Below are 23,094 nucleotides of genomic sequence, written 5' to 3' on the forward strand. Positions count from 1 at the left end.
TTAGTTAGGGGCAGCTAGGTGATGCAGTGGATAGAGAACCGGTTCTGGAGTCAGAAGGACCTGAGTTCCAATCTGGCCTTAGACACTTGATCCCTTGATACTTACTGGCTAAGTGACTCTGGGCAAGTCACTTAACCCCAACTGCCTCGCTAAAAAAAAAAAAAAAGAAAAAAAAGAGCCAAGTTAGTTGAATATTCTCTTCTCACTCCTTACCACCCCTCACCCAGAGCAGGGCTGACAGTAAAGGAGAAGAGATCATAGATAGGATCATACGTTTACAGCTGGAAGGGACCTCCAAGGCTATTAAGTTCAATAGTCCCATTTTACAGATGAGAAAAATGAGGCACAGAGTGATTAAGTGATCTGCCCAGGGTCACTCAGCTAGTCAGATCCTTCTGACTCCATATCTAGTGCTATAACCACCCTAGCCACGCTGCTTCTTTCATTCTTTCCCTTCTGCCCCCACATTCCAGGTTTATTTAGTCATTTTTCAGTTGTATCTGACTCTTTGTGACCCCTTTTGAGATTTTCTTGGCAAGGATACTGAAGTGGTTTGCCATTTCCTTCTCTAACTTTGCAGATGATGAAACTGAGGCAAACAGGGTTAAGTGACTTGCTCAGTATCATACAGGAAGATGAGTCTTCCTGACTCCAGACCCGGTGCTCATTCTTCCTAAACTGTTAGTTTCCATTGTCCAGGGACTAGAAAAGAGATAAGAGTGACAAATCTGGAAATGGGCTGGAGAAAAGAGACGTGATTTCTCAAAAGGGTAGAACTCTAATGTATATTGTCGCAGTTTAAGGGCGGCTTCACTGCGATAACAGCACCATAAAGCCATTCCTAAAAGAGTCATCGTGGCATAATGAAAAGAATACAAGATTGTATCCCAACTTCCTCACTCAGGCTAGAATGGTGGGTGGCATCTCCTAAAATTAAACTAAATAAAGATGATCTTGGTCAAGTGCTATTCTTGGGTACAAAACAATCCATTTCACACATTCAAAATGGAGGGAATGTAGATAGACACCAGTTCATGTGAAAAGGATGTGGGGGCAGGAATGGGAGGGGTTGATGGACCATGAGCACGATATGAATCAGGGTTATAATGTGACAACCAGAGGAGATCATACAGTCTTAAAAAAGGATATAATTAATATCCAGAACAAGAGAGGTTATAGGTCTTTTGGGTTCTGCCCTGCTCTGATCACATCTAGGGTATTGTATGTAGTTCCTTCTGAGGAAAGAATCTTTTTTTAAAATAATATTTTATTTTTTCCCAACACATATAAAGACAACTTTCAGCATTCATTTAAAAAAATTTGTCCTTCCCTCCCTCACCTCCTGCCCCTTCCAGGAGGTGGTAAGCAATTTGTTATAGATTATACATGTGCAATCATGCAAAACATTTCCATATTAGTCATGTTGTGGAAGAAACAGACCAAAAGAAAAAAACACACACAAAAAAATAAAGAAAGCAAAAAATGGTATGCTTAAATCTGCATTCAGACTCCCATCAGTTCTTTCCCTGGAGGTAGATAGCATTTTTTATCATGGGTCCTTTGGGATTGTCTTGGATCATTGTATTGCTGAGAATAGCTAAGTCATTCCCAAGTTGTTCATCATACAATATTGCTGTTACTGTGTGCAGTGTTCTCCTGGTTCTGCTCACTTCATTTTGCATCAGTTCATGTAAGTCTTTCCAGGTTTTTCCGAAATCATCATCTTATAGCACAATAGTATTCCATCACAATCATATATCACAACTTGTTCAGCCATAGGCAGCCCCTCAATTTCCAATTCTTTGCCACCACGAAAAGAGCTGCTATAGATATTTTTGTACATGTGAATCCTTTCCCCTTTTTTTTAATATGAGGAAAGAATCTAAGCCGTGATTATTATTGTTATCCTAGGTGACAAAGTGGATAGAGCAACTGGGCCCTGAGTGAGGAAGCCCTGAGTTCAAATCCAGCCTCAGACACTTACTAGCTTTGCGATCTTAGGCAAGCCCCTTAACCTCTGTCTACCTCAGGTTTCTTATCTATAAGAATGGAGATAATAGCCCACGCTTCATAGAGTTATGAAGCTCAAATGAGATGACATGTGAAGTGCAAGCCTTAAAGCACTGCATAAAGGTTTGCTATTATTGTTATTGTTAGCAGCAGCAACAGCATCCCTATTGCTTTTACTTGCCAAGCAGCCCACGTGAGGACCAATGTAGAAGTCACAGTAGTGCAGGGACTGGATAGCTTCCTACCTGCTCAGGACCTGAGAACTAAATATCCTCAATCGTTTGCTCAGACACATTTCCAAGATTCTACGGAGTGTTGCATTTAAAAACCATATCCACTTCAACTAAATGTGTAGGAAATATCCGTTGTCTGGAATGTTGGAAGTGGAGGGGTGAGCATCTAATCCACCGCCTTCAGAGAAGGAAGCCTCTTGCCCATCATGAGAGTGGAAAGATCATCGGACCGGATATCAGAACCCTCGAGCTGAAGTGCTGGCTCCGCTGCTTGTTATTATTTCTATATTTACTTACTCTTCTTTCTGTAGTGCTAAAAGACTCTCAACGCACATTTCCTCACAACAGTCCTAAAAGGTAGGTAATGCAAGTATTATTATCCCATTTTATAGATGAGTGAAACTGACGAGGCTCAGAAAGGCAAAATACTTTGCCCAGGGTCACACAACTATGAAGTGTCAGAGCTAGGACCCAGATGTAGGCCCCTTGAGTGTAAGTGCATTGTGCTTTAAAGCTTGCAAGCAAGAGCAGGCCACCTGCCCCCAGTTCATGCCGTTTTCGTTGTTGTCTTGCCCCTTTGATGCCAACAGAGTCCTCTAGTCTTAAACCCCTCCCTTGGACTCTGGACTCCATCTCAGCTGCTGGCTGCAGTGGCTTTCCTGACTCTCTGCAGGACTCCATTTCTTCTGTCATACTGACCGTGCTGATCCCCTACCTGCTCTATCATTTACAGACATTCACAGATGACCTACTACATGTAAGGCTGTCCCTGCCCTACTGTTTGCCTGCCCTATTGCAGACTCCTAGAGTCGCCTGACTCCTGACATTCATTCCAGGCCCATTCTTTGTCTATCTACCCAGCTTTCTGGTCCCACTTTGGTGTCTGACCCTAACGGATACAGATGTCCTTTGCCTCAGTGCACTCCCGACTTTCCTGGTCTTGGCTCCTTATCATCAGCAATGACTTCTAGCTACTGACTGTCTTCCAGCTGCCTCCTTTTACTCTCTTCCCCAATTTAAATTCTGGTTTTATGGTCCTGGGCAAGGTATAGTACCTCGGAGCCTCAGTTTCCACATCTGTGAAATGGGAATAATAGCACTTGTACTACCTGCTTTGCAAGCTAGTTTGAAGAAAGCATTTTTTTTAAAAACTTAAAGTATCATATAAAGGGGACCTATGATTATGTCTGATTTGCAGGGAGCCCAGATATTAGTTGGTTTTATAGTTAATAAGGGTCTTTATGAAATTAGTACAAAGTGGGGGCAGCTAGGTGGCACAGTGGATAGAACACTGACCCTGAAGTCAGGAGGACCTGAGTTCAAATCTGCCCTCAGACCAAACACTTGACACTTACTAGCTGTGTGACCCTGGGCAAGTCACTTAACCCCAACTGCCTAAAAATTAAAAAAAAAAAGAAATTAGTAAGAAGTGTACTAATTTGTGGTGTAGTGACAAGAGCACTGGACTTGATGTCAGGAAAACCTAGATTCAAATCCCACCTCTGCCACTTATGCCTGTATGACTTCAGTCACTTTGGTCACTTAACCTCTCTGGGCCTCAGTTTCCTTTTTGTTAAATGTAAAATGTAAAATGAGGGGGTTGGACTTCAGGAACTCTTAAGGCCCCTTTAAGCTCTAAATCTATGCTCCCATGATCTTGTGAACTCTCTGAGTTCCAGTACCCTCATCCATAAAACAATAAGAAGAAGAAGAAGAAGAAGAATGATAATAATACCGATAGTATGCACTGGGCCTGGAGTCAGGAAGACCTGAATTCAAATCCAACCTCAGAGACTTATTGACTTTGTGACCTTGGACAAATCATTTAAACTTTTCTTGCCTCAGTTTCCTCATCTATAAAAATAGAGGTAATAGTAGAATACACTTCAGAGGCTTGTTATGAAGCTCAAATGGCAATGATGTTTATAAAGTGCTTGGCACAAGGTCCAGTACTATATACATCTTCATTCCCTTCCCTTTCCCCTTGGTTACAGGTCTTATTGTGAAGCTCAAATGAGATCTTGTCTATAAAGTGCTTTCCAAACTTGAAAGTGCTATACTTTATAAATTTACAAATAGCAGTTGTTATTTGTATTCGTTGGGGGCCCTGAGTCTCTGGTGAGGTCTCTGGCCAGCTTTTGGTAGCAAGTCCTACACGTAGGAGTTGCTATGTGCTCCAGCAGTCATGCAGATATTCCTCAGCCTTTTGCCCACGTAAAACACACTGAGCGTTGCCTGGAGGGAGCTGACTCTGGGACTCCTGGGGCCTCGGCCACCATGAGCTCACCCTCAGAGGAGTGCATGGGGAAGGGGGGCTTCCTGTTTTCCACTAGGATTGCTTCTCTCCCTGGAAAACAAGAATGCATGGGTGTCATAGGGGAAATTTTCAGACCAAAGAGACAAAGCAACTGCTAATGGCCTTTCTGAGTCTGGAATGATACTCTGGAAGGGCATTAACCAATCCCTACTCTCTTCCGCCTTCCCTATATGGGGTTGTATTGGGTTTTATTATCATTATTATTATTATTATTAACTCAAATATACAAACATGAACACTTCCATATGCAAAGAAAAGGAAGACTGTATCTGAAACCGTAAACTTCTTAGGAAGTTTGTTTTTTTAAATCTCTATTAAATTTAGCATACTAATAACAAAATTGTCCCCACTGTGTCCCCTGCTGAACTTTCCTCTGTTCTCTTTGGTGCATTTTTAAATGTTTCGTTGCCTCTCTTTTTTTTTCTTTTTTGCCTCACTATCACTACCCAACAACCCCCCTTTCTCCTCCCATTGAGCCCTTTATTGTAACAAATAAGCATAGTCAAGCAAAATAAATCAACTGTTGGACAAGTCTGAAAATGTATGTCTCATTCTGTACCTCTAAAACAATCACCTCTTGCCAAGAGGTGGAAAGCTTCATCCTCATGACTGGTCATTACACTGATCAAGTTTATTTAAAGTTGTTTTTCTTTACATTATTGACTCATTGTATAAATTGTTTTCCTGTCTCTGCTTACTTCACTCTACATAAATGTACATAAAATGTACATAAATGTACATAAAAATCCTCCCAGGTTTCTCTGAATCCATCCCTTCTTCGGATGCAATAATATTCTATTGCACTCATTTCTCATAATTTGTTTGGCCGCTCCCCGATTAATGAGTATCCATTTTATTCCAGCTCTTTGCTGTGACAAAGAGAGCTGCTGTAAACATTTTTGTACATATGGGTCCTTTCCCTTTGTCTTTGACCTCTGTTGGTGTATATAGTTAGTACTGTTATCACTAGTTCAAAGGGAATGCACTGGTTAGTGACTTTGGAAATGTAGTCCCAAATTATTTTCCAGAATGGTTAAACCAATTGACACCTCCACCAATAGTGCCTGTCCTCCCACAAACCCTCCAGCAATTGCCATTTTCTTGTCATCTTTGCTAATTTTTCAGATATGGAGTAGAAACTTGGAGGCATTTTAATTTTCGTTTCTCCTATTTATTTGGAGCATTTTTATAGGGTTAATAGCTTAAATTTCATCCTTTGAAAATTGTGTTTTCATATGCTTTGACCATTTAGCTATCAAGAAATTGCTCTAGGCAATCTACAAATATTTTTGTGTTTATATATTCATACTATATTCTTGTATATTGTATAAATTTCTTATGTATCTTTGATATAAGATATTTATCAGAGAAATTTACTCCAAGGATTTTTTTCTACAGTCAAATGTTTCTCTTTGAATTTAACTATATCTCACTTTTAAAGAAGCTTTCCAGTTTTATTTAATAGATTACTTCTGTTATGTATTATACCTTATCTTTTATATTAATATCTTTTCCTTTTTGATCAGGAACTCTTCACTTATACATAGTTATTAAAAAGTATTTCCTCCCCTAATTTGTTTGTGATATGACCTTTTTTATTTAGGTCATATATCATTTGAAACTTATTATGGTATATGGTATGAGGTGTTAGTCTAAATCTAATTTCTGCCAGACAGAATTCTTACTTATCATTCTCAAAGCATGTCCACATAACATTAACTTAGAGAATTCTTATGACAGCCTTATGAGATGAGTAGGACAGCATTATTATCCTCATTTTACAAATGAGGAAACTAAGACCCACAGAATTTGCAAATGACAGAGCAAGGCCTCATCATTGTTTTTTGTACTTTATTACACTGACTTCCTAGAAGGAAAGAACCTCCCAAAAGGAACCACATTTAAGACACATATTCTCTTCCTACACCCACCACATATCCTTAGGAACAATAGAGAAATGGGGCCATTTTATCACCACTTCACAAATGGAGAAAGAGAAAGATGAAGTTACTCATCCAAAATTACACAAGTAAATAGCAAGACCAAGAATTGAACCTATGTCCTTGAACTTTTGGAGCCTTGGAATTTGACTTCAGGGAAGATAGTTAGTTACGTGTCTGCCCTGTGTTTTCTGTCTGTCCTACAACACATACACAAGAGGCAGCCGATGGCATGCAAAGGTAGCATGACCCATGTCACCTGAGGGGTGCACAATTTAGCCTAAACAAAGAACACCCAATATTCAGTTCCCACTCAAGAGTACACTGGTCCCTTTAGACAAGACAGGAGATGGAAGGGAGGGGAGCCCCTTTGTGTCCTTTCATACCCCAGCCACCAGCTAGACAGGCTGATTCTCAAGCCACTGGCTCCCAGGAAAGACCTTGGGTGTTCATTTCAGAGGGGTCTCCCCTCGTGTGCTCCATTTGTCCCTTCAGTGCCAGGAATCTGCCCCAATGTTAGACAAGAGATAAATCAAAGGGGTGCCTTTGCTGATGAAATTCAGGAGCTCACAGTGACCCTTGCTGCTGGTATAAATCCTGGCAGGCCGAGTAGCCAGGGGCCTTTGTCCCAGCCACCAAAGTTCAGGATTATCTGGCCCTCTTTGCTGATGTATGGAGCCGCTGGCTGCCTAGAGTGTTTACTAACGGTTATCACCTCAGTACTTTGGCCGTTATCAGAAGCAGGGCCGCTTGCCGGGGGCTCTGGCTTGCACCCTCTCTATTACCACCTGTCATTGGCAGAGGGTGTGTATTGAAGCTACACAGCCCCCTGGGCTGAGGGGAGATAGTTTCTGAAGGCTGATCAAAGGAGAGAAGTGAGGAGCTGATACAGAGGACGTGTCTCGTGTACTTTTAACTTTGGGAAACATTGGCATTTGCTGCCTTTTTTTTTTTTTAACCTTCCTTGGGCTGGCAGGAACCAGGCCCAGTCAATGCAATGGATCTGGTTACCTAATGGCTGGGGACATGGTATGTGCTTAAAGCAACAGAGCATGACCGTAATCTCATTCCGAGGGGGAATGGTTTAAAATAAGCCTTCACAGAAGACTTGCTGTATAATAAAGTTGAAATAATTTTAATTTGTACTTTGAAGTGTTCTTGGATGCAAAAATCTAATCTTTGCATTCAGCAGAACACCATGTACTCTCTGGAACAGGGGAACAGCTTCACATTAAGCAGTGATGCTGAGGGGCCTGGCCGGAGATGCTATCACCCATCTCCATCTCTGGTGTCTCCAGCAGGGTGTCAACAGTTGTGTGCATAGGTGTATGAAGCTGCCAGGAGCTGGCCCCCTGACCACACATTCCTGAGAGGGTGGGAGGCAGCCAGGAGACATGGAAAGTACATTGGCCTGGGAGTCAAAAGACCTGGGTCCTACTCCCAGCTCTTCTAACTCCCTTGTGTGACACTGAGCAAGTTATATCACCCATCTGGGGCCTCAGTTTTCCTGTCTGCTAAATGAAGAGGTAGGATTAGATGATGCCAAAGGCTATTTCCATCTCTAATGCTCTCTGGATCTATGACCACCATCTTGTGATGTATAACACATGATATAATGGATGGATGGCCAGTCAACATCAGGAAAACCTGAGCTTAAGTTGTGTGTCTGGCACATGCTATATGACCCCAGGCAAATCACTGCATCTCTCTCAGCCTCAGTTTCCTCATCTGTAAAGTGGAGATAATAGTGGTACCTACCTCACAGGGTTGTTGTGAGGAAAGTGCCACATCAATGTGTTCTAATTTTTTTCATTAATTTTCATATCATAATTGCTATTAATAGAGCCAGAGGCCTCTGGGTAGAGGACTGGAGGGAAGGTGAAGAGGTGTCCCCTGTGTGTGTCTTTATTCAGTGCAAGATTTCCCTCTCTGTGTTACAGGTACCTTTGATCGGAGTGTGACCCTACTGGAAGTATGTGGAAGTTGGCCAGAAGGCTTTGGCCTCCGCCACATGTCCTCCATTGAACACACAGAAGAGGGCCTCCGGGAACGGCTGGCTGATGCCATGGCTGAATCTCCAAGCCGGGATGTCGTGGGATCAGGAACAGGTATAAACTGAAGGCAGGCTGGAGGGTCTGCTTTTGGCAGTGATGCACACCCGATCAGCTTGTGGTTTTTCAGATTCCTCCCTCACCCCATCTCCCACCCCAGCCCCCAACCTCTGGTTAAAATGCTGCTTGTTGTCCTTTTTTGGAAGGCATGAACACAGAGCCCTCCAAAATAGGGCTGTTCCTCAGGAGGCTGCCCCTCCCACCTGGAACAACCAAAATAATAATATAAACTGGAAGGCAGTCACATTGGCAGCTTTGTAGAGGGACAGGATCCTTGAGCCAAGATGAAGACCTTGGGAATCCAGGTTTCTCCAGTAGCTCCCAAGACCCTGACTGCAAGAGATAGAGGCAGAGTAGGGACCTGAGACCCAGGCCATGCATCATCAGCCAGAGCTCAGCTGGATTCCTGGCAATCACAGGGCTAGGTAGGTTAGCCAGAAAAGGGATTAAGACCCCTCTGAGAGTCTCTGCTTAAGGATACTGCTTTTCTTTGTTTTCTCGCCTCCATAGAAGTTTCTGGGATTGATGACCCGCTGTGACCTGAGCTCTGCCATTGCTAAAAAACTAATACTAGCTGAGGAATGGATGGGTTCAAATCCTGACTTGGCTGCTTTCTCCCTATGTGACCCTGGGCAAGTCATTTAACATCTCTAGGTCTCAGTTTCTTCTGCTTCCTCACCTATAAAATGAGGTGACCTTTAAGGTCCCTCCTAGTTGTAACATTCTGTGATAATCCTCTGATAATCCACACATACACTCACATTCCCATGCACACTTAGAGGAGCAAAAGATGTACCTATTTCTGTAAAGTAACTGTAGGTTGCTGCTTACTCTGTACATTCCTTCACCTTCTTAGCTGCCCATCCGGTGGGTAGTTTTGCAGCCCTCTAGAACTAGTTCTGAAGGGACCTGCTTCCTGAGGATGGACCAGTAACAGCAACAAGGCCCTCTTGGTTTTCCTAGGTGATGTCAGGAGGGTTGTGCTCTGGCTAAAAGCCCAAAGACTACATGATGGCTATCAGCGTGCCTTGATACTGGTTGCCTTTGTCCTAGAAACTGCATAGAAGGTTTGCCTTCCTTGGGGAAGGAAGAGAGGTGAAATTCAGAATAAGAAAAATCAAAAGACATTGGGAACATTTTTGGAAGGTACTGGGAAAGCCTCTCCCTTTGTGGAGGCAACCAGGTTGTTCAGGTCTTTGGGTTTACCTGTCAAACCTTCTGTCTTTTTTGCCACTCATTACTGCCTTCTGTAGATATAAGATCCTTAGAAGAGCCTTCAAAATTTACAAGGCACTTTGAATATCCTGCAGCCCTAGGAGGTGGATTTTTATTTCTTTTTAACAAGTGAGGAAACTGAGATTCAGAGAGTCACACAGTTAATAAATGATGGAGTTGCCAGCATGGGACACTAAGATTTTTCCTAAGATTTTAGGTGCATAATAGTAAATATTTGATGAAAAATGAATGAATGATAGTGCTTCTTTGTACTGTACTTTGAAGCATGGCTTTCCATGGTGTTGGTGGCTCTACTAGTATAATATTAGTCATCATATCATAGGTTTGATTTTTAGGTACAGATTTAAAGAGGCTAGTTGATTCCTCCTAGAACTAGAACCCGAGTCCTTTAAATTCAAATCCAGTACTTTTACTACCATTCCATACTTTCCCCTGGCTCATGAATAATTTGTGGCCCCCACCTCTCCTTCTTCCCCTCCCCCACTTCCTTCCCAGGACCTCTGGAAGAACAATTTTTCCCTGGACTTGACTGCATCAGCTTTTGGAATCTGGCCTAACAAAGACTGTCTCCCTTCCAGTGCCTTATACCTTTTTCCAGAAGCTAGTATGTTTTACCCAGCTTCTATGAGCCATTTGCACACACTGCAGACTGGTCTTGGCCCTTTGTCAATCAGTCATTCAATTCAAAAATTTATGGTTTTGTTTGTGTGTGTGTGTGTGTGTGTGTGTGCCAGGTACTGTACTGGGAGCTGAGGATACAAAGACAAAAAATAAATCCTGCCCTCAAGGGGTTTCCAATCTATGGTGGAGACAACATGTACATACGTCAAGATAGGAATAGGTACTGGATCTGTGATGTTATTGGTATAGGGAACTGCCAGGTAAGGAAACTCCCTTTATCAAGTCAGGTATCACTTTCAGATAGTCTTAGAGAGGGGCAGCTAGGTGGCACAGTGGATAGATCACCGGCCCTGGATTCAGGAGGACCTGAGTTCAAATCCAGCCTCAGACGCATAACACTTACTGGCTGTGTGACCCTGGGCAAGTCACTTAACCCCATTGCTTAGCCAAAAAAAAAAACAAAAAAAACAACAAAACAAAAATACAAAAAACAAACAAACAGATAGTCTTAGAGAGTAGCCTAGAGTATTGAGAGGTTAAATGACTTGTGCCAAGGGTCACACAGCCAGTATGTGTCAGAACTTGAACCCAGATCTTCCTGGCTTCAAGACCAGCTTTCTCTCCACTATGTCATAATGCCTTCTAATGAATACCTACACAATATATACCAAACTACAAGATACAGACAAAATAAAGAAAGTGATTTGGGGAGAGAGAGGGAAAGGGAGGATCCAGAAAGATTCTGTGTTGAAGGTATCACTAGAGCACAGTGATTGTTCATTCCATGAGATTCTTTCCCTGACCTCCCAAGTCCAAATGGAATGGAGCAGAGATTCTTAATGTTTTTGTGTCATGGACCCCTGTGGTAATCTGGTGAAACCTATGGACCTTTTCTCAGAATAATGTTTTTAAATGCATAAAATAAAATGCACAAGATCACAAAGATTACCAAAAACAACAACAACAAAATCTTATTGAAATACAATCATCACAGTATTTTGTAAAACAAGTTCATGGCCCTCAAGTTGAGAACTCCTGGGCTAGAACAACCACTAGCATAATCCTTTGTAAGGTCTGCTCTCCTGTTCTTCCTACCACCCACCCCAGCAGCTTCTCAGAGCACCTTATCCTGATGCCGGTGGGTTCCGTTGTGTGTGGTGGAGGGATTGGTGGGCACTGGAGTCGTGCTGAGTTTTTTGAGGGAGGTTGGCAGTGTTCCATGTGCCAGACAGCTATGAGGTGCAGTCAAATCATCATAGCCTTAATATGGTCCACAAAATAGAAAAAAAAGGGGGGGGAGAAATCAAGATTCTGCTATCCCTCTGATGAAAGAGATGAGACCATTCTTTGGTTTATAGTAGAACAGAATGGTATTTTCTCTCCCTCTGTCTTCCCCCCATTGTGACTCAGTTGGGATAGCATTGACTATGTCTGCTATCTGTCTTTTCAAAAGAAAAATAAAATGGCCCAGGGTATATAGGATGGAACGTTAGAGTGCTATAACATCAATCTGTTTTCTTCCTGACTGTTAACAATCATTAACAGTCTCTCTGCATTTGCACAGACTCCAGACTGACTATTAGCTCAGCAGCTCTGCCTTCATCCTGAAGTAAGAGCCCAATATTACCCCTCCTTGGCTGTAGTGCCTTCCTAGGGAAGTGCCCCATATATACCCTCACACCCTGAAGACAGCAAAGCATCCAGGATCATTTAGGCAAGTAAGGAAAAATCTTAGTGTCCCATGCTGGCAAACAGAGCAAGCTTTCTTTGCCTCTGATATCAGCCACTTCCCTACCCCCAAGCTCAGGACAACCTCTTGAGATGGTCTGAAGGACAAATGGACAAGGCAGCATTCTCAAGTGGTTGATTGGCTCTGACATGCACTTAATGGCCAGAGATAAATAGATTCCTTTAATGCCTTACCAGTTAGGACATCATTGGCACGGAAATTTGTATAGTAATCAGGATTGATACACTATTTATAATGGTATCAATGAAGGATGTAGTCACTACCCTAAACTCCATTTGCTTTTGTCCTTGTAGCCCTTAATCTACAGATATCCCCATTACAATGTTGCTCATCATTATGTGGATTCATATATAAGTGACGTTTATATAACTCATCTAGCATGGTTCTTCAAAGATTGGTCAAGAGCTGCATTCAGGAATGGATAGCCCATAAGGTGCGTGTTAATTTTATCCACCAGTCATAGCCTTTCAGTGACTAGCACAGTGCCTCTTAGGTGCATAATAGTAAATATTTGATGAAAAATGAATGAATGATAGTGCTTCTTTGTACTGTACTTTGAAGCATGGCTTTCCATGGTGTTGGTGACTCTACTAGTATAATATTAGTCATCATATCATAGGTTTGATTTTTAGGTGCAGATTTAAAGAGGCTAGTTGATTCCTTCTAGGCACTCTACCTATATTATAAATATTGTCATGGCAGTGTGGTACAACTGGCTTCTTCCAAGTCTGGCCAGTTGAGTCCTAGAGAATTTAGCTTACTTTACATTCAACATTGCTTTTTTCTGTTAAAAATAGGAATATTTATTAAAATAACAATAAATTAATTGCTCATTCTCATAGTTAGATTTGAAGAAAGAACTGTATTATAGAGGTAGACTTAAAGAAACCAAATACCTGAGCACACATTAAGTACCTTCTGTCTCTAGCTAGACTTCAGCTCTTTCGTTTAACTGCTTAACTAACTTCTAACAGCTTATTTTTTATTACAGCTTTTTCCTTTTTTCTCTCATTTATAATGTCAAAAAGCCTGATTCTTGAAGTCTCCACGTTGCTTTTTGCTTTGTAGCCCTTTGGTGCTGCTAGCTTCCTCACCTGACTGCTAGTTGGTGTTCAGCTCTTATTAAGTAACTAGTCTCTCTGAAGTCGAGGGAGCTCTATTCTATTACACAGGGCTTTGATTCTTCTAGTGGCTTTTTCTTTTGCAGAAAAGCATGGGGAAAAAAAAGTCTCCATTTCCCCACCACCATTTTTATAAGTCTACAGGGCACCCTCAAAAGGGTGCCCTTTTTGCTACACTCCTTTGCACAGAATGGTAATAAGGGTACTCCTGATTTACGTTGTATATTTTGCAATCTGGCTATGCCAATTTTACAAATTGTTTTCATTTCTTGAAAAGGCTATTCCTTTTGAGTGATTTAATCAGTCTTTAAGTATAGACACACAGTAGTTTCAGTCAACCAATGCTTATTAATTGCCCCCAAAATGCAAGGCACTCAGCTAGATGCTGTTTCTTCATACAGACCTTAGCTTTAAACTTAAAACAAAACAAAAAAAAAACAGAAACCTGAGAAAATAAATACCATAGGTGAGATTCCCCCACAAAAAGGATCCCAATGTATCCTAGCTTGTCTTTCAGAGAACCTGAAAATGTTATCTGCTCTGTCATATTTTAAATTCAGAACAGCAAAATATTATGAATTGGGACCCCCCTAGTTCGGAATCCAAGATAGTCTGATCTAGGTTGGGCTGAAGTTGAAGTTCTAGGAAGGAACAGTTTGCTTATTAAATGAATAGTTGAGCCAGGATTCCAGGTGGCTTGTTTGAACTCTGAGCTGTTTTCAAGTACATTAGGACCAACCATTTGCATGTAAAGCAATCAATGTAGTCATCACAGATGATTTTCATCCATTCATTAAGTAGATCCAGAAAGGGCCTCTCTACTTGGCCATACTTTGTTAGCAGTTAGTTAGAGTAACCTTGAAAGAGATAAAACTGTATTCCAATTGAAACTGACTATAATTCAGACTTTTCTCCAAGGCAGGGATGCCTGCTCTTACAGGTCTCTTTGTGAAAACTGATGCTTCTTCAGCTATGTTCTCTGATTTGTGATACTCCTAGAATACCTTCTTTTCCGATGCCCTCAGACCTCTTGGCAAACACCACCAGTTTTGAGCTGGTGACAGCAGGTTGGCTGAGCTCCTGACCTCTTCCCAGCTTTGCCATTGATGGGCCCATTCTGAGTCCTGGATGTTTTTTGTTTGTTTGTTTGTTTGTTTTTCCCATATGGCAGCACCCAAGATGCATACTTAACTATTATGTGTGATCACAAACTAGCCTTAGTCAGGAAACCCATTAACCACCAGAACTCCCCTTCTTTCTCAGTTGCTGCCACTTGGGATATCCCTGAATCTGTGGGGCTAAAGTTCCCACTGTTTTATGAGATCCTGACCTCAGGATCTACTTGCCTCTTTCTCTCAGAGCTCATCCAGTATAGGGTCATCAGCAGTAGATTGGGTGGTGGCAAAAGGGAAAAGGAAGGAGGGTAAATCCTTTCCTCTACACCTGAATCCCTATTGGTATTTATTTAGCACAAACTGTACTGGGTCCAAAAACAAGGCAATCCCTGCTCTCAAGAGCTTACTGTCTCCTGGCTTTAGAAAGCCTTTCTTCACAAAAAAAACAAAAATGCTGTAAGGTAGGTAGAGCAAGCAGTATTCTCTTCACTTTGCAAGTGAGAAAATTGAGTCCCTGAGAACTTACATGACTTGCCCAGGCTTACATAGGTAGGAAAGAGCAGAGGCCCGATGCAAACCCAGTTTTGGACTTCAAAACCAGTCCTTTCTGCTCCATCAAGCTCTTCCTAAAATGTAGACATTTACCAGCCTTATCCAACAGCCTAGACTCCTCTAGAGTCTAGGGCCCTGTTGGAATAGAGGAACTTCCAACAAGTGAAAAAGAGTGCCTGAGGCCTCCAAGATGGCATCCCTCCGAGTGAGCCATGAGGGACCAGTTGGTGGTATTCCTACTTTAAGGGCCAGCCTGCTGATTCTTGTCTGCTTTTTTCTGATGAGGTGCAACCAGTTTGAGAGGGCTATTACTTACCTACATGCTGCGCATAGTCTTTGGGAAGAATAAATGTATTCCTTGCCTTTGAAGGAATTTGTAGGTCCTCAAGAAACAAAGGAAAATGTGTGATCCTGGTCGTCATTTAACCTCTATGTAACAATTTCTTCACTTATAAAATGAGGGAGTTGGATTGGATGGTTTCTAAATTTCCTTACCTCCTAATCTCTGACATTCTGATTCTTTCCCCAGCAGGATCACATATCCTACATATAGCATTCAGCAGCATAGGTTGGTGCTCAGTACATGTTTGGGAATGAATGAATGAATGAATGAATGAATGAATGAATGTATGAATGTAAGAAATCAGGACCACCAGATGGCACAGAGAAGGTAAAAGGAGCAAGGAAATAAAATATCATAGGGAAGATTATTATTGACCTTAAAGAGCAAACTTAGAAATCACTGGTACAGATTTTGTGCTGTTTCTAACTTTTTTATTTTTCCCCCTTGGAAGCCCCAAACTGGATAAGAGAACATCTTTTCAAACCTTAGAAAAACCTATGGATTTTTGATTGGGGTGGTAAAGTTTTCTTCATATGCTTTGATGAGTCCCTCGTCGATAACTGGGGACCAGCTGAGTAAGGACCATGTGTACGCAATGACTCAGCCATGTAGAGAAGAGCCTCATATGTCATGTTGCCCTCATGATGAAACAGTGTCCTAGTTAATGATGGGCTAGACTTCTTAGCGATGTTCCCAGCATGAACGGATGAATTTTTAAGGGACTTTCCAGCACAAGGTAAGGGGGTGGGGGGCAGCCACAAGAATGTGGAGGGAGAATGGGCAAATATTGAATCGCTAGTGACCTTGTCCAGCCCTAGAAATTTTTGCTTTTTTTAATTAATTAATTTTTAGTAGAAATTTTTAGAAAAATAATTGACTACAAAAGGGAAGTCTTTTCTTTCTGTTCTTTCTTTCCTTGAAGATTTGCCATTTACAAACATCTTCTAGCCTCAGTGTTTCTAGAGCTGAGAGTGGTGGAAAGAGCACTAGATTTGGAATCAGAGAACCTGAGTTCAAATCCCATTTGTACCACTTTCTATTTGGTTGACCTTGGACAAATCATTTGATTTTCCTGCGCCTCAGTTTCTTCTTGTGTAAAATGGTGGGCTTGGACTAGATTGCCTCTGGGATCCCTTTCAAGCCCAAGTCTTTGGGCTTAAGATTCCATCAACCTAAGATCATGGCTTGTTAAAATTTGCTATCTTTCTGTTAGGTCTCTTTTTTTACATTCAAGAATCCTCAGAGCAAAATTTTGAGGCAAACAGACTTCTCTCTCTGGACTCGCAAAGAAGGTTTTCTACACACATACTAAACAGAATGTTTTCTTTTTTAATTTTATGAACTTCTGTACGCTCAGGGCCCATATTGCGAAACTAAAGTAGATCACTATCCCTAAAATGGCTGAAAGGAAACAAAATCTCGACGTCTTTAACGTAATCTTTTGTGGGCCTTTCTGGGCACCCACATCCAGGGATAGATAGCCTGAAGCCCATGGTTAGTTTGTGGATTTTTTTCTCCCACTCTTACCTCCTCCCTGCCCCTCACCCCCAGGCCTTGCTGGGCCCCAGCCATGGGGACATTTTGAGGTCTTGCTAGAGGAAAAACACTGCTCGCCTCCCACTAGCTCTTCCAGGCCTCGCGTGTCTTGCTGGGCTCTCACCAACCTCCCTCAAACTTTTCCCCACATGGATTTTATTTAGCGTAGCTTGATAGCTTTCAAATTCCACCCCTCTATGCTTAATTGAATTTGGGGAGAATACCCATCTATTTGTTCCATTTGTTCAGGATGCCTTTTTCCACTCTGTGCCCCGTGAGCTCATCCTCCTGTAGTATTCCCATCATCTCCAGTCAGCCTCAGCACATGCTGTCTCCTCCCTGACTTGGGTGGAGTGGTCCTAGGCAGTCTCTCTGTGGTGCACATCTTCGCATGCGCATGACAACTTGCTTGCCCTAGGCCAGCCACTGTTAGAGAATGGACAGGGACCCCTTGAAAGGTTTGGAGCCTCTTTGGCTTCATATTTTATTCATCTCCAAGTCATTGAGAGCCAAACAAGGATACATTTAATGCATCATAGCAAATCTCTACCAGCATTCCCCAATTTCCCAGGCAAGCCAACCAACCATACTGTAGGGGTGCTGCCAGGCGGGTTTTAACTCCATGACTTATTTCCTGGGGATCTTGGCCATTAGCCTGCCCTGACCACACACTGCCAAATGAGGCATTTGTCGTCTTGCTGCCAGAAACCAAAAACTAGGTACAAAGTGGGCCAAGGTGGACTAGTTGCCAGCTTCTCGTCCTCCCGTCCTATCCAGGATGGATAGGGACAGTTTGAGAGGAAAGGATGGAAAAATGGGTATAAAACCTCAGGGTGAGTTGAGGTCTGGGTTCTTCTCTTGGGGGAAAGGTATAATGGGCTCCAAAAAACATGAAGACTTGAGTTTTGCATCATCCTCCCCACTCCCCCCTTGCGCCACTTGGAGTCCCCAACAGCCAAACCAAAGCAGATAAACTGTCTGAAAAGGTGTTGTTTTGGTCCCACATTGTTTTATGTCTCCAAGATCTTTTTTTTTTTCATTTTTCTTTAAAGAAATATTTTATTTTTAATACAGACACAGTCCTTGACGTAGCAGTTAAAAACATCACCCCCGAGAGACACATGGCTGTGAAATGTTTTGGTATGTAACCGCCCGCCTTCGACCCAGGTCTGACAGATGCACAAAATCAAAGGCTCTCGTTGGTATCAAGGGACCGCCCCCTGGCTGCTTGTGCTTCAGGAGCCAAGGGGGAGGGGGCTGGAGCTGGGGTGGAAGAGGGAGGAGGGTGAAGGGCAGGCAGCTGGCACATAGTCCTTTCTCACCATCCACATGGACATGATGTGGCATTGAGGAGCTGGAGATAAATTGGTGGGGGAGCTGGGGGGGGAAGAATTTCTTTGAGAACTCCCCCCTCCCCTTTTAAGATGGAAGTCAAATTTAGGATTCTGTTGTGCAGAGCAGGGAGGTCACTAGGCTCTAATGCACTTACCATTGACTGCCCCTCTTGTAGTGCGTCTATTAGTGAGTAATTGGATTTGTACCTATTCATTTGCAGTCCCTGCAGGAGCTCTGAGCTGGCCCCCAGCATAATTGGTGCTGTCTCTATTTTTACATCATTAGATTAGCCCCGACTCCTGGCCACTTGTTGTCTGCGCTTGTCTGTCCATTTATACAACCTAATGTAACACAAAATTCATTACTGATCACATTACTTTCAACTCTGAAGCTAGCCTTGTGATAAACATTTGGTTAACCCCTTCTAGCCCGTGGGACAGGCCAGGAGGACAAATGCACTTCCACTCAGCAGGCAAATCAATATCTTAATACACCAAAGTGGAATTGCATTTCTAGATTTGTTATTCCTCCTGGAGGAGCAAATGGAAAGGCTGGTCTGCACCCGGCGGGATTGAATAATGAATGGGGCCCCGGCACCAGCGGCACGTCTGGGCCCCGAGCATAGAAGCCAGCACAGCATCAGCTGTCCCAGGGGCACCTCTGGAAGTTGTAGGGGCTTGTCATTTCCTCCTCCACCCTTTTCTGTGGGTTTACAGTCTTAGACTAGCATCCTAATGGCCAGGAATAGTGAAGCTGGGGCTGCCCTCTCTCTGGTCTCGCTCCCCAGGCTCCCTTTCTGTTGCTCTGCACAGGCCCAGGGAAGCCTCTCACTGTCTCTGTAAGTCCTTCTGGAGCCCCTGAGATGGCCTCTGAGCTGTGGGGTTGGCGTCTCACAGCCATTGTTTGCTCTGCTTGGATGTTCCCTTTAAGAGAAAGTCCATGGAAAGGGACCTGTGGTTGAGGCAAACCTATTTGCTGCCTTTATTAGTTTTTACCAAGACCTTGTCCAAACCCAGTGAAGTCTTGAAAGTTTGTTTACTGTATTATTTATTAGTTAAATTCATTAACATTATACCCCACCCCGCCCTTACCTCCAAGACACATGGGCCAAAACCCAGATGCCATGAGGATATTAAATTGAATCCAAGGGCCAAAAACTTTATGAACCTGTTCATAAAATTTACCTTTAAAAGATAACCAAAAAACATTATCACTCAGAGCTTGGTCACTCATATCCCGGTGTCTTTCTGAATCAACCGCGTCTACTTAAAGGCAAACAGCCTAGTAAAAAGAATGCTGGACCTAGAGTCAGGAAGAAATGAGTTCAGGTCCCATCTCTGACATTTGCTAGCTGTGTGATCCTGAGGTGAATCACTTTTACCTCTCTGAACTTCAGTTTTCTTATCTGCAAACTGGGGGTACTTACCTGGAAAGACAGAGTGGCCTCAAAACCAGGAAGACCCAGGTTTGAGTCCAGCCTCTGTCAAAGACTGACTGTGTGAACCTGCACAAGCCATTCAACCTTTTAGTGCTTTGGATAACTACCTGAAATGCTAAGTTGCAGAGAAGGGCCTGACCTGCATTGGTGGAGGGAGTTTCCTTACCTGGGAGGTCCCTGTACTGGTGAGTGGTGAGTCAGAGTCAATCTCTGCCTGTCCAGAAGTGCTGTTGTGATGAGATAATGTATATAAAGCACTTTATAAACTTTGAAGGTGCTACATAAATGTTGTTGATGATGATGATGATGATGATGATGATGATGATGATGATGTCACATGAAACCTGTGGGTTCAGCACACAGAGTGACATGATTGGGCAGACAGCCTCCAGATTTCAAACAGGTGCCTTTGGCTGAAGCTCTGAGCTGTACATATGTTAGAGAAAGAGGGCAGGGTTGAAAGGGGGCCTCCTGTTTTAAGGGGCAGCAAGTTAACTGTTTCCTTTTACAAAAGCACACAGCCACCCACCACTCCACCCATCCCCTTTCTGTCTCTGAGGAACAGCCACACCAGCTCCAAGTCATTAGCCTGAAGGGCTGTTTATGTTGAAAGGAAAAATACCCCAAGTTATTGAGAAACCCTCATAAAGCCTGCACTGCGTTCATTAAGAGAAATAGACAAGTAGATGGGGAGGAAGTCAAATGGAACCTATTACATTCAAGCCATAAATCGCTAAGTAATAGAACTGTAAGCAGAAGACACTGGGTTGGATGTCTCCATGACCAGGGCAGATTCTGGGAGGGAGAAGGGGAAGGAGAGATTAGGAAGATGGTCTTCTAAGTCAACAGGAGGTAAGAGGAATAAAGCCATTCATACTCACCCAGGGCTACATGGCCTTGGGTTTTGGACAACTCACTCTACCCATTTGAGAGAAGCTGTCCTAGAGCTCCCTGAAAGCAGAAAAAATCCCCAAAAGCTTTGCTGAATTTCGGGTTCATTCTCAGGCAGGAGTGAGGAGGGCCAGAAATGGGGCCTTGTCTCCAAGGGATTCAGAAAGATCAGAGATTCTTGGAGGGAACAGGGGAAGAATCTCAGAACCCCAGAGGTAATTGGACCCATTTCCTTGTTCCTCATACTTCCTCCATTACTCTATGTGATTTCCCCAAAAAATTGGGCCAAGATTGGTTGACACATATCTGGCTTTGTTTGTAGGAAGGGTAACATCTCTTGAGTGTACAGTTAGGAATCAGTTGACCTGAATCTGAAAACCCAGTCTTTGCCATTACAAAAGTCACCCCCTCAACCCCCACCCCCACCCCATCTCTACCACTTTTATAAGCTGTATGACGTTTAGCAAGTCAGTGAACCTTCCTGAGCCTCTATTCCTTCAACTGTAAAATGAGACGTCTGAACTAGATGACCTATAAAGTTCCTTCTGTCCTCAGTCCCTCCCCCCCAATATGCACACAATTTCAGGGAATTGTCGAGTGATCATGAAACCAGAATGAGGCAAAGTAGCCCCGAGGAAGGATCACACACACACACACACACACACACACACACACACACACACACTCACTCACACTCACACAGCAATCATGGAAGCTATATCATTGAATCCCAAAGAGCTGCTAACATTCATTTATGGGCTATGCCAGGAAGCAAACTCCACCCATGGGTGACTAGGGCACTGTAGGTCTCTTCTGCATTGGCATTATTATCTGGGAGCCAGGCAAAAGCCTGGTAGGCAAGGAAGGACCCCCACCCTTTTTTGCCCTGTATCCCCAGAAGGCATAAATTTCACAACTAGCTAAGATTGTTGTTCTGCCATCACCTGTCAGTATCCTCAGGTAAGTCTAAGGATCCAAAGACTGGCTCGGGACCACCAGGCTATTACCTCTGTGGCAGTAGGGCAGAACGGGGTAGGGAGGGCAGGAGGAGGGGGAAGGAAGCTAGCCTGTCTATCCAATGGTACATTTTAATTCCTTAGCCTTAATGGAAAGGGGGAGAAAAGGAAAAAGCCACATCTTACTGAATTCTTGGCCTGCGTTATTGAGAATTTAATTATGTTGGGGCATTTGAATGAGAACCAGATGAGGTTCAGGCAGGCCAGGCAAGTGTTCAAGATGTGCGGTGTCTTTCTTAAGATCCAAGGGCCCAGTGCCTCCCCCACACCCCCGCCTCATGCCCCATCGAAGCTGCAGTGTGGCTCAGATGAACCAAAATGGACCCTCCTGAATCTGGTCACTGGGGCTACAGGAAGAGAGGGAGATTCAGGCGTGGTAGCCAAACATCTGGTCTGAAGAGAGGGTCCCAAGCCCCCTCCTCCCACTGTGGCTGCTTCCCTCCTCTAGACTCTCCATATCTTCCCAGGACCTGGGTCTTATTCCTGGCCTTTCCTCTCTGTCCTCCCCCCCCCCAACGCCCCATTACTAAGCATGCACACTCGGCATCTGGGCAGATGTGCAGAAATCGTTGTGCAGCCTTCTTTCCAGCTAAACATTCTTTCTCCACAAGATATGTCTGCTATGTTGCTAGGACCCTGGGTCTCCCAAAAAGAGAATTTCCTTGAGTCTCTGGCTTTGCTTTTGTGCAAATGAGCTGCAGGAGAGGAGGCAGAAAAGTGGAAGGTGCATTTCAGCTGTCTAGAAATATACTCTCAGGCCCATGCCTCTTGGGAGGGTGTGGGAAGCCTCAGTACCTCAAGGAAACTGTATGTGACTAGTGGGGCTGGGCAGGGAAAGACCAGGAGTAACGAAGTTTATTTTGCAACCATAAAATCACAACAGTAATAATAAGATTCTACATTTATTTGCATAGTACTTCAAATCCTCCAACATGCTTTCCCCATTAATAATAATTAACATTGATATAGCACTTTCAGGTCTGCAAAATACTTTATGAATACTTTCTGATTTTATCTCACAACAGCCCTTGGAGGTAGTGCTATTATCCTCATTTTACAGATGGGGAAAAAGGAGGCAAAGAAATGTTAAGTGATTTGCTCAGGGTCACAAGTGTCTGTGACAAGATTTGAACTCTGGTTTCCTGACCTCACGTGTAGTACTCTGTCTTCACCACAGTCCTGTGAGTAGGACAAGACAAGTATTATCCTTAGTTGACAGATGAAGGAACTGAGTCATAGAATGGTGATGTGACTTGCTCCAGGGCACCTAGAACATCAGCCAGCAGAGCTAGGACTCTGAGCTCGGTCTCCTGATTCCCAGCCAATCTGCTGGTCTTGGTTTCTGACACTATAATAGAGCCTAGCTTAGAACTTCTCCTGAACCAGAGAACTGACCAGTAAACATGACTTTAGCCCAAGCCAGGAAGGCCCATGGAAACTCAGCAGCACAGCCTCCTGTCCTACTTGGAATAGCCTGGCCTTTTCTTTGTAATACATATTAAAAGGTGGGTCAACTTAGGTATTAACCC

General features: G+C 43.3%; 1 protein-coding gene across 9 annotated transcripts in view; it reads left to right on the top strand.

The window, feature by feature from the left end:
• The window catches only part of BCAS3 (BCAS3, microtubule associated cell migration factor), a 781,854-nt gene that overhangs the window by 747,044 nt on the left and 11,716 nt on the right, over nucleotides 1-23,094 (top strand). For 7 of the 9 annotated variants that reach the window (XM_027870394.1, XM_027870395.1, XM_027870393.1 and 4 more), the window contains 2 exons: nucleotides 8,441-8,608; nucleotides 17,960-18,025. In XM_027870394.1, the coding sequence (XP_027726195.1) occupies nucleotides 8,441-8,608; nucleotides 17,960-18,025 (234 nt within the window). The remainder of the gene's footprint in view (nucleotides 1-8,440; nucleotides 8,609-17,959; nucleotides 18,026-23,094) is intronic. The other 2 variants (XM_027870398.1, XM_027870401.1) reach the window with 1 other exon arrangement.

The sequence above is a fragment of the Vombatus ursinus genome, unplaced genomic scaffold (assembly GCF_900497805.2).
Source record: "Vombatus ursinus unplaced genomic scaffold, bare-nosed wombat genome assembly UNPS02014797.1, whole genome shotgun sequence".
NCBI classification, from domain to species: domain Eukaryota; kingdom Metazoa; phylum Chordata; class Mammalia; order Diprotodontia; family Vombatidae; genus Vombatus; species Vombatus ursinus.